This window comes from Biomphalaria glabrata, chromosome 3 (genome assembly GCF_947242115.1).
Source record: "Biomphalaria glabrata chromosome 3, xgBioGlab47.1, whole genome shotgun sequence".
Classification (NCBI taxonomy): Eukaryota; Metazoa; Mollusca; class Gastropoda; family Planorbidae; genus Biomphalaria; species Biomphalaria glabrata.
The window spans coordinates 25,793,426-25,812,672 of record NC_074713.1 but is presented as its reverse complement, the minus strand read 5'-3'; the positions used below and the strand labels follow the sequence as shown (position 1 = coordinate 25,812,672).

The 19,247-nt window shown below is 34.1% G+C and overlaps 1 protein-coding gene across 1 annotated transcript; it reads right to left on the bottom strand.

Moving 5' to 3' along the window:
• Window positions 1–7,760: 7,760 nt before the first annotated feature.
• On the bottom strand, window positions 7,761–16,647 carry LOC106069578 (sphingosine-1-phosphate phosphatase 2-like). Its single transcript, XM_013229279.2, has 3 exons — window positions 14,873–16,647; window positions 12,879–12,968; window positions 7,761–11,706 (listed from the first exon to the last, which is right to left on the bottom strand). The coding sequence occupies exons 1-3, from the start codon at window positions 15,635–15,637 to the stop codon at window positions 11,122–11,124; spliced, it is 1,440 nt and encodes a 479-aa protein (XP_013084733.2). The 5' UTR covers window positions 15,638–16,647; the 3' UTR covers window positions 7,761–11,121.
• Window positions 16,648–19,247: the final 2,600 nt, after the last annotated feature.

The window sequence follows — 19,247 nt, the reverse complement described above, 5'->3', positions numbered from 1 at the left end:
TGAAGCTAAAAAATAAATCTTCAAAATAAAAAAAGAATCAAATTTCGCAATCAAAATGCTATGAGCGTAGCCAAGCTTATTGGGTGTTTTGAGTTTAAATTTCCCTTCAGAGGGTTTGATGCTAAAAAATTCCTCTTCAATATAAAAAAAAATCAAATTACACACTCAATTCTTTTAGCGTAGCCAAGCCAATGGGAGGTTTTGAGTTTTAACCCCTCTCCTCCAGATGGCTTTTTGAAAAGCTTAATACCCCTCAAGATAGTTTTGAGTTTAAAATCCCCCTTCAAAGCGTTTTAAGGTTAAAAGTCTCTCTCTTCAATATTATTTCTAAAGCAAACTACAGTCACCAAATTCTATGACTGTAGCTAAATGTGGTTTTGACTTTAAAAGAAACAAAAAAACTCCAGATATATTTTAGTTTAACCCCCTACAGATGATTTTGACGATAAAACTTCCCTTTTCGATATAACATCTAAAGCTAAATAGTCACCTAATTCCAAAATCGTAGTCAAGAGAAGGTACACATATCTACCAGTGGCTGGGCTCCATTGATAAAGTGCAATGAAATTGAAAAGCACTAAATGTGGCTCTATAAAGATGGCTAAGACGGATTTTAGGAGTCATTTATAGAGATCGGGTCTAAATCAAGGAAATCCTATGCCGAAATGGGAGTCGACACCTTAGTAAGGTTGTGACAGAGCGTCACATGAGGTTTGCGGGACATGTTCTCCGACAAAATGAATTACGCATAATAAGAGTTGCGATGACATCCTAGTACAACTTGGCGCCACACTTTCATGGAGGTCCTTAGAGCAGGTGGGAAGATGCTTCGGACATTGCCAGTGACAGATTTTTGTGGAAACAGCTTGCCAGCAAATGCGCCAACGGCGCGGGAGTGTCTAAGTCAGTAAGAATAGCACATTAGGTTTTTCAATATAAAACTTGTTAATAGCAAAATAATGCACTGTAGGTACCTCAGAATATGCATTTAGTTGGTTTTCAAAACCAGAAATAGTGCTTGGCGGCGGGGCTTCGCCCCGCGCAGGCGAGCTCTCAGCGTTCCCCCAGACCCCTTGCTGGCAAGGGCGAGGAGTTTTCATTTTTTCACTAACTCCAGGAGGAACCTATTCTTGGGCACAATAAACGTCTTCCAAAAGAAAGAAAGGTCAGAATGTAATAGAGATTAATTATGTACACACAAACACATCCATACAAACATATATATATATATATATATATATATATATATATATATATATATATATATATATATACATATATATATATATATATATAGGCCCTATAAATATATTTTTTTTTCGGGGGGGGGGGGGATTCCCCCCTCAAAACCCTCCCCGAAAAAAAATCCTGGCTACGCCCATGGGGGGGGGGACGGGATTAATGCCATCGCCCCCTCCCCACCACAGCAAATCGGCCAACATACTAGAGGTGGTAGGGCGAAATAAGGTAAAAAAATATGTTGAACTATAAATAATTAGTATATATTATTAACAAAAGTAATAAATTCATAAACAAAATGTGTGATTTCTTTACTAATATTCATCCGTTCCCCCCACCCCCCAAAGGATCGGCCCTACCGCCCCCCCCCCGGATCCGCCATTGGTTGGCGCTAATGCAGAGCCCGATGAAATGTCCAGTGAGACTTATTTCTCCCAATGGCCGGAGTGAAGTAGTAGCCTACTGATTCTTTATCCCAGCTTATGCCTGAAGGTTCCTTTCTGGTCGATACATAGCCTACATGCATGTGACATGGCCACATTTGTAACGTAATATAATAGGCCTATTAGACTTATCAAATAAAATGATTGACTGAGAGAGAGAGAGAGGGGGGGGGGGGAGAGAGAGAGAGAGAGCGAGATAGAGGGAGAAGTGTGAAAATTTAAGAAACTATAACATGATAACACGAGTTGATAGGCCAGTTGGGTGGCGGGGTTATCATAAATTTATGTAGGCTTATCGAACTGACCTAGATTGCTAGTATACGTCTACATATAAGAACATTTTTGCTGATACAAATTGAAAAGATCTTTATAGGCCTAAGCCTCATCTTAGTCTATATTTAGATCATCAAGATTTGTTACTATTTGTTTTAGCACTATGATAATATAGGCCTATAAACAAAAACTCTAAGAATTATTCAGATGTCACTTCACTTAGTTTTATCATAATGTTAAACACATAGGCCTATTTTAAACCACTGATACACACAAATGCATATATATGTATATGGCTGCCTGGTCGTTCGGACTTATCGATGGTCCCCGGTTCAAACCCTGCCCGCTCCAATCCCCCGTCGTCCTGCAGGAGGTTTGGACTTGGAAGTAGGCCTAAATTATCTTCAACTCTGAAGGAACATCAGAAACATGTAAAACATTTTACAAACAATGTTTATGAAAACCTTATTCAATCTATCTTTCACTTTGTTAGATCATTTTTTATGATAAATAATAAAAATAGAACTAATAGATGAGAAAGGTTCTAAAGATAATAGGGCCTTCATATGGGCCTAAAATATGCATTTCTTTGCTTTTTTAGTATAATTTTTAAGCCATCTGACAAATTATATATATATATATATATATATATATATATATATATATATATATATATATATATATATATATATCATGGGCGTAGCCAGGATTTTTTTTCGGGGAGGGTTTTGGAATCCCCCCCCGACCCCCCCCCCCCCCAGGCGAAAAAAATTATATATATATATATATATATATGTGTGTGTGTGTACATAATTAATTTTTATTACATTCTGACCCTTTCGGAAGACGTTTATTGTTTATTGTAGACTTCCCGCCCTTGCTAGCAAGGGGGTCTGGGGGAGTTCGTAGTGCTCCCCCAGCGCGGGGCGAAGCCCCGCCGCCGAGCACTATTTCTGGTATTGAAAGCCAACAAAATGCATATTCTGAGGTATCTACAGTGCATTATCTTGCTATTAAAAAGTTTTATTTCAAAAAACCTAATGTGCTATTCTTACTGACTTAGACCCTCTCGCGCCGTTCGGCGCATTTTCCGGCAAGCTGTTTCCGCAACTCTTATTTTGCGTTATTCATTTTGTCGGAGAACATGTCCCGCAAAACCTCATGCGACGCTCTGTCACAACCTTACTAAGGATTCGACTCCCAGTTCGGCATATGATTTCTTTGATTTAGACCCGATCTCTATGACTGACTCCTAAAATCTGTCTTAACCATCTTTGTTGAGACACATTTAATGATTTTCAATTTCGGCAGAAGACTATTCACACTTTATTAATGGAGCCCAAGCCACTGGTAGAAATTTGTAACTTTTCTTGACTACGCTCTTGGAATTACATGCCTCTATTTCGCTTTAGATTTTATATCGAAAAGGAAAGTTTTTTCGTCAAATCATCTGTTGAGGGGTTTTGAACTAAGAAATCTCTGGAGTTTTTTTTGTTTTGTTTTTAATTCAAAACCCAATTTAGCTACGATCTTAGAATTTGGTGAGTGTAGTTTGCTTTAAGATAATATTGAAGAGAGAGGTTTTCAACTCTAAACGCTCTGTAAGGGAATTTTAAACTCAAAACCATCTGGAGTAGTTTTAAACTTTAAAGAAAAAGCCATCTGGAGGAGGGGGATTTAAACTCAAAACCCCTTTGGCTACGCTCATAGATTTTATAGTGTGTAATTTGCTTTTTTTTTCATATTGAAGAGGTACTTTTTAGCTTAAAACCCCAACTTGGGGGGGGGGGGGGTAAACTCAAAACCCCTTTGGCTACGCTCATAGAATTTTGAGTGTGTAATTTGCTTTTTTTATATTGAAGATGGGGTTTATCGTAAATTTTGGAGGGGGTTTTAAAATCAAAATCTTCCTCAACTGTGCTGTTGGAATTTGGGGATTGTTGTTTGCATTTTTTTTTTGTTTTGTTTTATAGAAGAGGGGGATTTAACTCAAAAACCTCTGGTAGGGGGTTTAAAATTCAAACCCCCCCTGTAGGGGGTTTTAAACTCAAAGCCCCCTGGTAGAGGGATTTGTATCTCAAAACCCCCTGATAGGGTTTTTTTTAAATCTCAAAACCCCCTGGTAGGGGGATTTAAACTCAAAACCCCCTGGTAGAGGGTTTTTAACTCAAAACTGCCTCGGCTGTGCTGTGGTAAGTGATGATTTAGTATTAAAATCTCACCTAAAATAAACGAAATGAAAGCAAAAATCAGTCACTTAATTCCTTCCCCCCCCCCCCCCAGGGGGGGGGATTTCATTTCGGGGGGGGTTTGAACCCCAAGAACCCCCCCCTGGCTACGCCCATGATATATATATATATATATATATATATAGGCCCTTTATAGCTAGGTCTTATAATATAGGCAAACTAGGGCCCTAATACATGTATTTTAAGATCTGGTACAGCGCGGTTTGTCTTTTGACATTAAAAGCTTTGACCTGTATTGTAGCACTATATCTATAACGCGGGCGGATCTAAAATAGGGCGGTAGAGGGCGTTTTGTGTGTGTGTGTGTGTGTGTGGTAGTAGTACAATTTGCGCAAATAGCCTGATAATTCAAATTAGATTGTTACTTATGGATAATTAAATCTATTCTTTACCCCCACCCCCAACACACACACATTGACAAATCTTAAGAGTGTTTAATGGCAGCAAAAGTATTTTACATTAGTAGGGCCTAGGCCTGACTATAAGCTTTACACAAATAGTACCATTTCTTCAACATAAGGCCTTTACACACACACACGTGCACCCGATCCTTTCATTTCCGAAACTTGTATTTAAAAAAAAAAAAATAACTGTCCCCTAATTATTACATGACCAAAAATAGAAATCGATTTTAGATATTAAATAAGGATTTTATGAGTGCTTCCACTCGACCCTTCTCTGAAGTACCAAAATTTTCAAATATTTCTATTCTAAAAATCACAATTTCGGTGCACTTTTGAAGATATTCTATTCTTATGTTACTTAGTAGGCCTTGGTTATCATTATTGAAAGCCATAATTTCAAAAACAAATCTTTTCACCAGCTATCCTAAATATAGAACCAGTGTACCATATGCCTAGTATATAGGTAGGCCTACTTTTTTTGTTTTGTTTTTTGTCGCTTCATCAAAATAAAAAAAAGTTTCTAATAATAATAATAAAACTCATGTGTTGAAGTGAAATGGCTTGAAGTCTAAGAAACTTGATACAAATCTTAATCACCCCAAACAATTTAGATTTCCACTCTATTAGTTACTCCACATTGTTTCTCACTGACCTGTATATATACTTTTTTATGTCTACGTTAGACCTGTCATCGTTTTAAAGCTCTAGACCCGCCCTTGTTCTAGATCTAGTACGGGTACCTGAAACGTTATATAGATTTAATAGATAATGCAGTGGGAAAAGAATCATATCGTGACTTGAGCTTTATGTCTTTGACATAAGGACATTATGAGACGAAGGTCACACACTGGATTCAGTTCTCGCGTCTATAAAAAAAGAAGCATAACTCTAGCGTTGGGTAAATGTAAGTGAAGGTATTATTTCCCCTCAATACGAATAGGTCAATAGAATGTTTTAGAAATAGTTGAATACTGAAGAGGAATGAGAGGAACCAATCGATACACACATGAACTAAATCGCGCTGAATTTCGGAGACCACGAGTTGACAAAACGACGTTGGCTTGTATTAAACACACACCACAAGAATAAAGTACCTTCCTACTTTGAACATTTGTAAATCTAGCTAGTAAGCTAACGTCCACCTACTCGCAGTGCTCAGCCCCATTTGCAAGTTAAAAACAAAATCGATTTCTGCACTTCTTGAAGCTGAAGAGCTTTGGTGCATATCTTTCTCTCCATGGACTAATGTCTTCCATTAAGACATTCATTAAACACCTTGACTCTCTATTGGAACAGTTTCGTCTGGGAACATTTCGTACGTTCCAACAGAACTGAAGATGATTACATCCAAGCCACAACCTCCTTCAAGATGGCAAAGCATGGCGCGTGCAAGGTTCGAACTGAACCATGCGACGACAGTCCGAAGTGTATATACGTCCAGGCTATCATCCATTTTATGATTTATTTAGGATGCAATTGATCACGTACAGATATCGATCTAATAATTTTTTTTTTATTCGGTGTCACAACAAAGTTCTACAAATAGACTAACAGTGACATCCCCTTAATAACCCCTGATGCCTTTGATAAGAAACAAGCTCTGTTCGCAACTGACCCATCTCTTCAGGTAAAACCATTTCGGTCTTGTCATATGAGCCATATTACCCGGAACCTTGTACATTTGATCAGATGTCCATACATAACAGCTCCCCCTTTTTTTTTTCCACTAGCGTGTTATATCATCGGCAAAAAAAAAAAAAAAAGTGGGTTCTAATCAGTAAGAGATGTTCATTAACTGTATGAGATAACCAAAATATGTTATCAGTGAAAGGAAAGTAAAGTGATAGGGCTAAGAACACAGCCAAACAATGCAACTGTAACTAACAGAGAAGATCTGAAAAGAAATGTAATGGTGTTTGCTAATGCAGTTGCAAACAAGCAAAAATTATATATTTAAAAATCCTTTTAAAAAAAAAAAAAAAAAAAAGCTGAAGAATTAACTTCCCTTGTTGGTATCCAACAAAATAATTAATTACCAGTAATTAATTGACTAATAAGTCAGTTTTCATTATTGATTCATGCCTTGTATATGCCAATGAATAATTGTGCAAAGTTTCAACTTGACCCGAGAATGGGTATAGGAGAAAAGGTGTACAGACTTTTAACCAGTGTTGATTTAAGCTTTGAAAAAAAAATAAATATGCCGCAATTTTACTACACTTCCTAAATCTAAAATATCACTAATTATCACATAGTAACAAAGAAGAGTTTATTCTTTCCTTTTTTTTTCAACATGCAGGTTTTATTTTATGTATACACATAAAACCATTTTTTCCTGAACCATACATTAAAAAAAAAGCAAACAAAACAAATGTGTAGATTCAATAGATGCAGCAGGATTCACATAACACAATTTGATCATTAGTAAGGGGTTAGAGATCATAGAACTACAACTGTTGGCATGACTTGAAAACTTTCTGCAATGATACAACTGAACACTCAAATATACAAATATTTTTAACAACAAGGCATGACCACTTGTAATTATTCAAAACCATTTTCACTTCAAAATGACAAGGTGTGATATCACACAATCATGTACACACACACAAATCACGTCAGTATTAAAAATAAATATTTAGTTAAAATGAAACACTTTTTAACCACTTGCTGTTCATAACAGGAAAAAAAAAAATGTATGACAATAAAAGGCACATATTAAAAAAAAAAATTAACAACTGGGTTATTTTGAGAATCACTGAATACATAAGTGACTACTGAAACAACATGAGGACCACTAGACCTGACCCAAATTTATTTTTTATTACGGTATATTAACTTTGACCAAACACAGCTAGGTAAGAAATTGTACAACTGGGATAAAGTTTGAATAAATATTAATATGTCAATAATTATTGTATACTGGTAAGTAAACACAAGCAATTCAATTGTTTTAAATGAGCCTCAAAGTCAGATGTATATACATACACTTAAATATTATGAAAATATGCTTCACATGACTATTCTAAATATCACATGCACTTGAAGGTACTGTCAAACAAACAAAAAACAAGTTAACACAATATACTGGGTACAAATTCTGCTTAATTCAAGATGAACAACAACTAAAAAAATTAAGTTTCCGGGGGGGGGGGGGGGGGGGGGGGGGGGGGGATAAAAATATGTCATATTTTTCTTTTGACATGCTAAATGTGTACAGGTTTTTTTTGCTTAGGATTGTCCCAAACAAACATTTTGTGCTACATACCATAACTGGCATAATAACATAGTAACAGCCTGATGGGCCTTATAAAGGATAACAAGGATAAGGGAAAATGGCTTGTTGTATCCTGTTTCAAGTAATAGGAAACCCAAGTTCTGATTTACCCAACCAGCAGCTCCAGTGTATCACATAGACTTTTTTTCCTCTCTGGTGTTTGAAGAGGGGCACTTTTTTTTTTTAATCGTTGACTGACTAGCAGTGACATGACTCCAGGAAATCAATGTAGTTAACTCATTTCCATGCTTGACTGGAGATGAATAATCAGCACTGGGTGCTGAATTCAGGCATTTGATCTCACATTCAATCGTTCTTTGAGCCCAGGAAAATAAATGCTAATATTATTTTTAAAATGTGTAGATTTTTTTTTTTCAATTACATTTCTGGGTCAACTAAAAAAAAAAAGAAGGAAGCAAGTTTTACATAAGCGGTTCTCAGTCAATTGTTTAAGTGTATATTATTATAGGCCAGGGGTAAAGTACTAAAAAAAAAAGTATGGTGGTTAACCCTGTTAGCAAGGGTAGAGTTAAATCAATTTTGTTTGTATATTGATGGAATAAAACAAAAAGTAATTTGAAATCTATTTCAAAGATTCGAAAACACTGTTCTATAAACTTTACATTTTCATTCACATCTGCACATGGACATGTTTTGTTTGTTGTTATTGAAACGGAAAAAGAAAAAGAGAATTTCACCCTTTATTTAAAAGGTTTAATATTGTATTTATTATAGCAAGTAAAACTTGCTTTTCCTACTTTTTTAAAAGTGTTAAAGCAGGGTATAAATACAAGTCAAGCAGTTTCGTAAATACAAAGAAAGAAATATGGGTGATTAAAAAAAAAAGATTTTGTTAGTATGCCAACTGAGATATAACCTTAAGAAAACATTTTTTTTTGGGGTGTCAAGAACTAAATTTTAAAAGAAAAAAAAAAGATTCATTATCAATTTGTTTTAGTCTTTGTTGTGCTGAAACTGTGACAAAACATTTCAGAAAAATAAAAAATTAACCCCCCCCTTCTATAAAGCCAGACTAAAATGTAAAAAAAAAATATATTAAAAATGACAAAGAAACAAACCAAACTTTCCATAAGTGGACGGAAAATAAAAACAGTAAATAATACTGCAATGAAAGCAAAACTACCTTTCCACTGCCAGGAAATATCCACAATTCTTTGACTAGGCTGTGAGAAAAACAAGAGACAAACATGTAATGTTTTTGTACATTGTAATGTCTCACTGATTTACCTTTCAAAAAGCATTTTCATGCAAACAACTAGATGTGGTTCTTTTATTATGGCAAAGAAGCTCTTTGTCCAAAAAACATTTGAAACCCTCTCACTTTTGTTTACCAAAATTGTTTTACGTGTTCCTTCAGAATTAATGATTATTACATCCTAGCCCCAACCTCCAGCGGAATGTGGAAAATAATTTCAGACAGAAAGAATTAACACATTTGAGATAATTAAAATTAAAAGTAATCTAAAAACCATAAAGTTCATTCTTAATTTTTGCTAACTGTGACAACTTCAGAATCACTCATATAGGAGTGGAAAAAGTTGGAAAACATAGCAAGCAACTGGAAGGCATGAGTTAATGGCCTATGACAAAAGTGAAACAATAGACCATGACCACAGCTACAGCTGGTTGTAGCTTGTGCTATTAGTTTGCTACCATTTCAACATGAAGTAAGATATAATGCCACCAGTGAAGGTATCAGCTTTTTAACACACAGCTTGGATAATGATGGGTGCCACTAAGACTCACCATTATAATAAGCATCATCAGTGGTGCCCCAACAGCCCACCACACAGGATAACTTTAAAGAAGGCAATAGAAGTAAAAAAAAAACAACAAAAAAACACCAGTACAAGAGTTTCATCACTTAAAGTTATGAACGTTTAACACATGTATCACTCTCAATCATTGATGATAGCTTTTCATTACAGAGAATGATAACGTAAAAGTATCTGTTTTAGGAACAGATAGCCTTAGCATTAAATCCTAATGTTAAAGAAACATTTAGGATCAGGGCAAATTAAAAAAAAAAAAAAGAAACAGCCACCAACAATGTGATCATTATAAATAAACTTAAGTATCAGTAGATAGGAAATATTTAACACTTATTGATTTGTAAAGAGTATATGTTATATATTTAACAGGTATATGTTATCAGCACTAATCTTCTCATTAAATATTTTTACCTACTATTTGTTTAAAAAAAAATAAGAATAACATAAGAGCAACAAAACATAAAACTATGGTTCAGAACAAGCTATGCACATAAAAATTGCAATCTTGCTCTTAAGATTTTTTTCCATAAAATATATATGTTACAGTTTCAATACAAATGAACACAATATTTCCTAAGTGCCCATTAACAAAAAAAAATTTGTATTTGTGTGTAAAAGGTATCAATATTTAACTTAAAAAAAAAAAGTCTTTAACACATTGAATTTATTGTATGAAGTACAAACCAGCCAAAAGAATTACTTTGCTAAAAACTAATTTTATACTTTAAAAAAAAAAAAAAGAAATACAAAAGGAGTCCACTGCTATTTGATTTGTCTAGAGGCCATGTAAGTACACGAAAGATTAAGATATTGATGGAGTGATACATACAATAAATATATATTATATATATTATTTTACATAGTTGAGTATTTTGAGGGATGCACATTATTAAGATTTACCTCATCGTAATAACATTATTATGACTTGGCTCCAAATGTCAACACCAGCGGATTTATAAATGTGTTGGCTAATTGACACAATGTGAAAGAGGAGTGAACAAACAAGACAGATGATTGTTTTCCTTTACAACATATCAATCAAGTCAGCAAGCAAAATGCATGAACAATAATTTGCAGCCAATTTCACAGGTTTAATAACATTGTTAAAAAATATATATATGTGTACATTTTTTTTAATGTACACGAAAATTTTTATCTAGAAAAAATGATGATACCGAAAGCAGTAAAAAATAAAAGTAATTTTAAATATTAAAGCTTTATAGACAAAATATGTGAACAAGAAAAAAAAAAAGCTTGTATACACATTAATGACACAAACAGGCTGTGTGTATACCCTATTGTTAGGAAGTTTTATATACATTGCTAATTAGTCAAGAATCTATTGCAACTTCTACACTTATGCTTTTTTTTTTTAACTTAAATTTTTTTGATACTTTTCTGATTAAGGTTTGAAGGGGAACTTTACTCTTTTGTTTTAACAGATTAAGATGAATAACTAAAGATTTCTGAATAAAAACCTTCCCTTTCTAAATGAATTTGTTGAAATATAAGGGGCATCACATATGTTGCAACTATCCCTCCAATGAAATAAGGAAGATATCGATAGGGTAGCTCTATACTAAACTGCTGTTTTGTAACAGGGTCTTTAGGATCGTATCCCAAGATCCAAGAAAGCGTATACAATATTATCTTCTTAATGGCAGTCAGGGCTAAAAATATAAAGATGGAGCCTAGAATTTGGCGTATTAATGCAATACCAACACCACTGAGGGTGGGTAGGGCCAAAGTTAATGGCAAGGCTTCAGGTGTAGGATTTACATTTGATAACTGGCCAGTCATCCAAAGGCCACTGTATATCCCAGAAAAAACTCCTAGTATAAGAATAGTATCTCCACGAGTGGTGCTCCATCGTTTCATAGAAGGATATATCCAGCTTAAAAGTATGCATGTAGACATAACTACAGGTATAGATATTTTAGAAGAGAGGATAAACCTGTCAATGGAGTCCACAAAAGGAACAGTAATTAACATTAGAAATGCTGCCAATGACACTCCAGCAATTACATCCTGTAAAAAAAAACAAACAGCTTGTAAGAAGAAACATGCTAACAATATAGATATATTATTTTGAATTTTAAAAAATAATTTAAAGGTAATTAGATGATATTGTAGTAAATGCACTTTCTGTATCAAATAGTTTGTGCCATAATGTATGCATGGTGCCCCTATATATATATATATATAAGACTGCTTTATTGATCCCTTTGGAAATTTGTGATTACAAGGACTCTTTCTCATATATAGAACACAACAGAAATATACACATAAATACAACAGACACAACATAAAAGTTAATTCAGTGACTACACACAGGCATCTCGGTCTTTTTTGTTTCCTGATCAACGCGTGGAGTTGATATAGTCTGACCGAGTGAGGTACGAACAAGTTTTTGTACCGCTCTGTTCTTGCTTTGATTGACAGCAGTCGCCTACTTCACGACGGCCTGACGTAGTTCTGATGAAGCAGGTGGCCGTTGTCTTCCAAGACTTTTTCGATTTTCCTTAGACACTTTTGTTCAAAAAGTTCCTTTAAGTGTGGTAATGTTGTAGGTGTAATTTTTGATGCCCTTTTTATGATGGTTTCTAGACGGCACAACAGGTTAGATGAAGCGTTGCCTTGCCAACAAGTTATTCCGATTGTTAGCAGATTTTGTATAATCGTGCCATAAAAAGGATTTAGGATCTTCTTATTTAGTTTAAAGCTATTGAGTTTGTATAGAAAAAAAAGTCGCTGGGCTGTTTACTTTGTCAGAGTTCCAAAATGGTCTTCCCATGACAGATTGTTATTAATGATAATGCCTAGATATTTATATGTCTTCACTTGTTCTATAGATGTGGTGTTTATTTGCAGTTCACGTTTAGTTTAATTATATTGAAATATAAAAACATATTAAAGCAAAGTGGCATAATGAACAATAAATGAAGGCAGAGAGAGAAGCAAACAGCATGAAAGCTAGCCACTTCAGTTTTTATGGGAATTTAGCTTAATAAGGCTTTTTGAACTACAGTGTTGTTGATTTATATACATTAATTATCTTTTTGTTGAAATCAGATAACTCTAGGTTATCATTCTTCATTGAATGCATTGTAACTAAATGATTCATTGTTGGGACTTCTAAATAGAAAAACAAAGCAACATTAGGTGCATTCAAAATACAAAGAGTCTTCTAGGTGACTTACCAAGACACTGTGCATGCCAAGGTAGAGGCGACTAAAACTGACTAGTAGACACCAAGTTATAGCAATAAATAGACTCAGTACTAGATTGAACTGAAACAAAAAATGATCAAAAGCTTTTAAAATAAAACAATATAGGCCATACTAACATTTAAAAATATAAGTTCAATAGTTTGCTTACAATTTATACAATATAAAATATAATAAAAATTCTAGTTGAATAATTTATTTTTTCACATAAATTATCTTTATAAACATGAGTAAATTTGTTTTTAAAATCACAATTATTGGCACTATTTCATAGCAATGATTATTCAAGAGCAGAAAAAAAAAAAGCTTAAATTTTTTAGACAGTAGGAGTTAAATTAAAGCCTAATGATTATAGCACAGTTCAATTTATGTGAATCAAACATATTTTTATGGTATAAATTTTATTCATTGGCCAGACGGATTAGAGATAGATACAGAAAATTACAAAGGAATTCACACAAATAGTTAACAAGTTTCTTTAAATGTATATTATATTTCAAATTCCCTAGTCTCATCTTCAACATGTGCACTTATTACATTACTCTTAAGTTGCCTTCCTACAAATCCCACCAACCCCAAATCTTGAATTTCACCCCCACCCCAACATTTTCCTAATAATGTTACATATGAAAGAAAAAGAAAAAAAAGGCCTTTAGAATGTAAATCCCAATGAGCCACTTTTAAAGAGCCAATCCAATTTAAAGAGGTTTGAAATGAGGGAATTTATTTCTGCTTTTATTCCTTTCACCAGTGTGATAAGCATAGTCCTACTATTCACCTTCAAGAAACACTTTTTAAAAATTCTATCAGCTAAGATGGGGTAATTTAGGGAATTTCTCCACTATCTACCCCTCGTTCTTTTAAAACTTTACCATTTGGAGTACTTATCCTTTCCTTCCCATCTAATGGCTTGTTATCATTTACATCTAAAGGTCATTTATTTATGATAGTACCATATAAATATATAAATAATGTTTTCAATTCAAAGTTTGAAGACCACTTCAAATCTCGGATAAGTATGCATGCAGCGCTATAAAAGATACTGTCATCCTAGATAACAACATTGACACAACCTTACTGATATATATATATAAATATATATATATAAATATATAATATATTATGTAAATTTTTTACATGATATTCAAAAGTACAAAATATTAACAAAAACGACAATAAATATACAGTGACAACAGTAAGGGAGGATGAGAATCAATAATCTGACTTGAACTTTCAATGATTGTCATGCTAAATGTGATCATGGACAACAGAGAGAAAGTTACTGACACTAGGATCCTGTTTGTCTGCCTATGGGTGGCGATCCAGTACCAAATTAGAAAATCTTCTCATATACTTGTTTTTAGATCTACACATAACATGTTATGTGGTTTGCACTTGTGATGGTTTACATGATCCCTTGCAATTTGAAGAAGGTTAAAAAAAGTGTGCACATAAGTACTAATCCTTTCTTAGTGCCCTTAGACTTAGAGCATGGGAAAGGTTGCCTGAATCAGCCAGGAAAATCAAATGAGCTGAGTTAAAGTCTTTAATTAACATATATAATATATATATATGTATATATGTATGACTAGATTTTTTAAACATATAGATCATATATGAATGCTCGTATGACATAATACTTTTTTTTTTATGTTGAAGTAATGTGGGATGTGTGGATGTGAAGTACAAATGTCTTGGCTACCTATCAAGGGGACATGTGTTCAAACCCTAACCCCATGTGTGTTGTGTTTGTTGAGTGCCTAAAAACATTCTTCACATACACCCCCAACGTCTCTTTGTGAGATTGGATCATAGTGTACTGAGTACATGACATTCAACGAAAGATGAGCTAGAGAAAAGAGTAATTTATAAATAAATAAATTAATTAATTGACATTTATTTAAGAGAATTTGATAAAATCCTAAACAATGTAGAATTTAGTAGCTTGCATTTTCTGAGCAACTTACCTCATATCTCCCATACATGAAAATGAAGACACTGAATGGTATGCCAACTCCTACCATGGCATGTGTTGAAGGCATACCATATTCTAATTCATAGCGTTTTTCAAGGGGGATGACAGGTGGTGATTTCGGTCGTGGCCACATGATAATATCCTTTGCTGCTTGTCCAACATACATGATGACACCCCATACAATAATAGTTCTTCTAATTACAACACTATCTAAGTTCCAAAGTGAAAAGGAGAAAAACAATATATAGAATAGTTCATTTCCTAAGCTTGCACCAAATAAAAAAAGCCAGTGAATAATGACATTGTCTATAGAGTGGTCCTTTAAGCTCTTTACACCATTTTTCTGAATGAAACCATTTCCATTTAGCATACGTCCAACATCACCATTGCAGCTAGACTTATACTCGCCTTCATCTAGCTTTACTCCGTTAGTCCCATTTTTGAGGTAGCCATTGTGATTGATCTGTTTTCTTTCTTTCAAATATCCATTTGAGTGATTTGAGGCAATTGGTGTAAGCACTCCATTTATTCCATGTTCGGAACTTTTAATTTTTCCATTAACTTGATTAAATGGTACGGGTGAGTCAAGATGTGTGTTATTTCCCACACCGGCACTCGCGCTAGCAACGTTGTTTCCATTGACGCTATTTCCATCGTTGAAGTCCGTTAAATGTTTAACTCCACACTTTCTCTGAAATGAAGCTGTTAGTTCAGGATCTCCTAACTTTTTCGCCAACAGCCTAAATGATTCAATCATCTTGAACCAATGTTGACAAGGAAGTGCTAATTACCCAAACCATATATATATTAAGGTCTAGTCTAGATCTGTATAGATCTACCCTTACTATAGATAAAGGTCTTATTCTGTCACCCGACTCGCCTGACACTCGGCTGCGAAGCCGGATATTAGAGAATAATTTGTTTCGTTAAAAATCTATTTTAAATTCTAGAACTAATAAAGTCTAGATTCTAGATCTATGTCTAGTATAGTCTAGATCCAATTTGGATTTAATCCGATCTCTATAATAAATCAAATACTGATTATAGAGAGTCTAGATGAATGATTTTGAAACTGATTATTGTGTTTTCATAGCGTCAACATTTTGAACTACACACAATTTCACACCGCTACGATTCCAACGAAATGACAAATTCATAGGCTAGTACAAAAGTATCTGTCATTGACTCGTGCACCTGGTTCAAAGTAATCGAATACGGTTTTTAAATTTCAATAGATACATTCAACACTTTACACCAGCACATGCTTTTTCGAATATGTATATTTTTAAATAATTTATCTTAAACTATTTATTTGTGATTTATGTGAAACAGCACAAAAATAGTTTTATATTAATTATTTATTGAATTTAAGAGAGCATTGAGATGGCTATTTTTACTATAATTATAAACAGGTATCGAAATTTAATATATAACTTTTTTTTTTCACTATTTTGCTGTCACTACTAGACTACTGCTAGACCTAGAACAAGGGCATGTTGTCAATTGAAAATTGCCCTCGAATCTATGTTTAAATAAGATAACGACTGTGCTAAATAAACATTAAACTATATGGCCTACAAAAATAAAAATATTAGCATTATCTGAACTAAGTCTAGGCCTAAATGTAGATGATAGCACTTTTTAAATTCATTATAATTATAAGACTCTAGCAAGCCTATTAAGTTATTAGGCCCTATATTTACTATAGTTATAGACAGGCTATAAGTATTCTAAAGCATGCCTCTAGATAAATGTAGGATATTTGAATTATGTAGATCTATAGCAGGCACTGGCGGATCCGGGGGGGGGGGCGGTATGGGCGATCGCCCCCCCCCACTCGGCCGACCCCCCCCCCCAGGGGGTGCGGACGAATTATAGTATAGAATTCACACAATTTGTATGCGAATTTATTACTTATGTTAATAATATATACTAATTATTTATATTTCAACCTATTTTTAGATTATTTCGCCCCCCCCCTTCTAGTATTTTGGCCGATTTGGTAGGGTCGGGAGGGGGCGATGGCATCAATCCGCGATCCTCAAAACCTTAATCTAAATATGTGGGGTATCTAATCTTTTCAAAGAACAACTCGGTTTTATTTGCAATGTATTAATGGACTATAAATTCATATAAGAATATTTTTCTCATTATTCAAAAGGCACTTTATAATAGAATGAATAATGAGCTGTAGGGCACGAGAATGCGTTACTGCAGTTAAGAATGCCAGAAAACGCTTTTAGCGTCGAGGCTTCGCCCCGAACCTCACTGATGAATAATAAGCTGTAGATGTCAGGAGAATGCGTTTCTGCAGTGAGAAATGCAAGAAAACGCTTTTGGCGTCGGGGCTTCGCCCCGAACACCACTAATAAGTAATGAGCTGTAGATGTCAGGAGAAGGCGTTTCAGCCGAGAAAAATGCAAGAAAACGCTTTTGGCGTCGGGGCTTCGCCACGAACCCCACTGAAGAAGCTTACAGCGCTCTCCAAGACCCCCAAGCTTGCAAGAGAAAGACTGTTTTTTTTTTCTGTTTTTTTCGCCGAAGATTGAGAAACAGTCTTATTTTATTCTCATATATCGAATATATATATATATATATATATGCTGTACGCACGTTTATGCATAGCGTTAGGGTTTACTGGGCGTTAGGGTTAGGGTTTGGAAAAAAATCGCCCCCCCCCCCCCACTCCAAAGTTCTGGATCCGCCAGTGATAGCAGGCACTGTAATAATATATGTCCAATCCTGAGAATCATGAAAGGTTAATACGAAAAGCTTACGCACTCCTATTAACATAAATATCTGTCCAAAAAAAGCAAAATAGAAAGAATTGGCTTAGTAGGCCTATAAATTAATAGACGAGTTCGACGTTCAAACATTTATATTGACTTTGAGTTCGAATTTCACATAGCAACCATTTATCAATAATAATTTTATTTCTGTAACTCTGTTCGAATCTAGAGGCGAAATATCACATAAAAATATTGACTGTTATAGGCCTATTAGTGTCATAGTGTATACTGATCTAGTGCACTGCTATATCTAATACTGCGTTTTCCTTTATTGTTGGCCGCTTTTTAAAATTTCTTGTGGCTGTAAAGCCACGTTCTGGACTACTCTGCAGACAAATTCCTGCCCAAGTGCATCGTAGGTAAAAATGACGCCTGCTCGGATGTTAAAAATTTTTAAGGAGCCAGTCATTTTACCGTCAACAAAATTAATGGAAATTCCCTCTTCTGCGTTATTTTTTTTTTTTAATTTGCATTTTCCATTAAATTTTCCAAGAAAAAAGTCAACAATTCAATTCAAAAAATAAAACAACAGAAAGGAAAAAAAAAACACATTCTATTATGCTGCCTAAATGATGAAGAGTCACACCGTGCAGTGTGTAGCCTATATATATATATATATATATATATATGTATATATTACCTTCACGAGTCCAGTAGGCGTTGAACTGTTGGGGCACATTTGTCGACCCGTGACCGTGTTTCTCCATTCCTCTCTATATCCTTTAATGCCTAACAATAATAATATTTATTATCCGTGAGGAAATTTGTTTTACAATTGTGCATTACAAAAAACAATAAACAATTAGAGCAAACTATTTGTACGATAGCACACAAAATATACGTTCATACGCCAGTTTCTCTTCAACATAACAACATTACATTTACAAGAGTAGCCTAAGTTAGAGTTTGTTCAACAGTTTAATTGCCATAGGAACAAAAGAGATGTTGTGACGATTAGATTTTGTGATCAGTGTCTTATATCTTCTTTGTGATGGTAAAATATTAAAATCATGAGGAAGAGAATGATTTTTTATGCTTAAAATTTTGAAAGCTTTCTTAACAATGTTTTTCTCAAATAGGTGTCCAAGTGCGGTTTGTTTGTTGCATATGATCTTACTAGCATAATTTAGAATTGTATAAAGTTTATTTTTATTTTGCAAAACCAGGAAGTGATCTATCTATCTATCTATCTATCTATCTATCTATCTATCTATCTATCTATCTATCTATCTATCTATCTATCTATCTATCTATCTATCTATCTATCTATCTATCTATCTATCTATCTATCTATCTATCTATCTATCTATCTATCTATCTATCTATCTATCTATCTATCTATCTATCTATCTATCTATCTATCTATCTATCTATCTATCTATCTATCTATCTATCTATCTATCTATCTATCTATCTATCTATCTATCTATCTATCTATCTATCTATCTATCTATCTATCTATCTATCTATCTATCTATCTATCTAATCTATACCTTCCTTATATATGTATAGGCCTATATGTATATACAATTGCGAGCTTTATTATTTTTTTTTTTTGTTGAATTTATGAAGTTAAGT

Bases quoted from the DNA above. Each gene is read 5' to 3' on its own strand.
- LOC106069578 (XM_013229279.2), bottom strand. From the start codon at position 15,637: ATGATTGAATCATTTAGGCTGTTGGCGAAAAAGTTAGGAGATCCTGAA. The intron at 12,969-14,872 runs GTAAGTTGCTCA...TTTTTGTTTCAG, and splicing joins TCATGTATGGGAGATATGAG to TTCAATCTAGTACTGAGTCT. The intron at 11,707-12,878 runs GTAAGTCACCTA...TTTTTTTTACAG, and splicing joins TTGGCATGCACAGTGTCTTG to GATGTAATTGCTGGAGTGTC.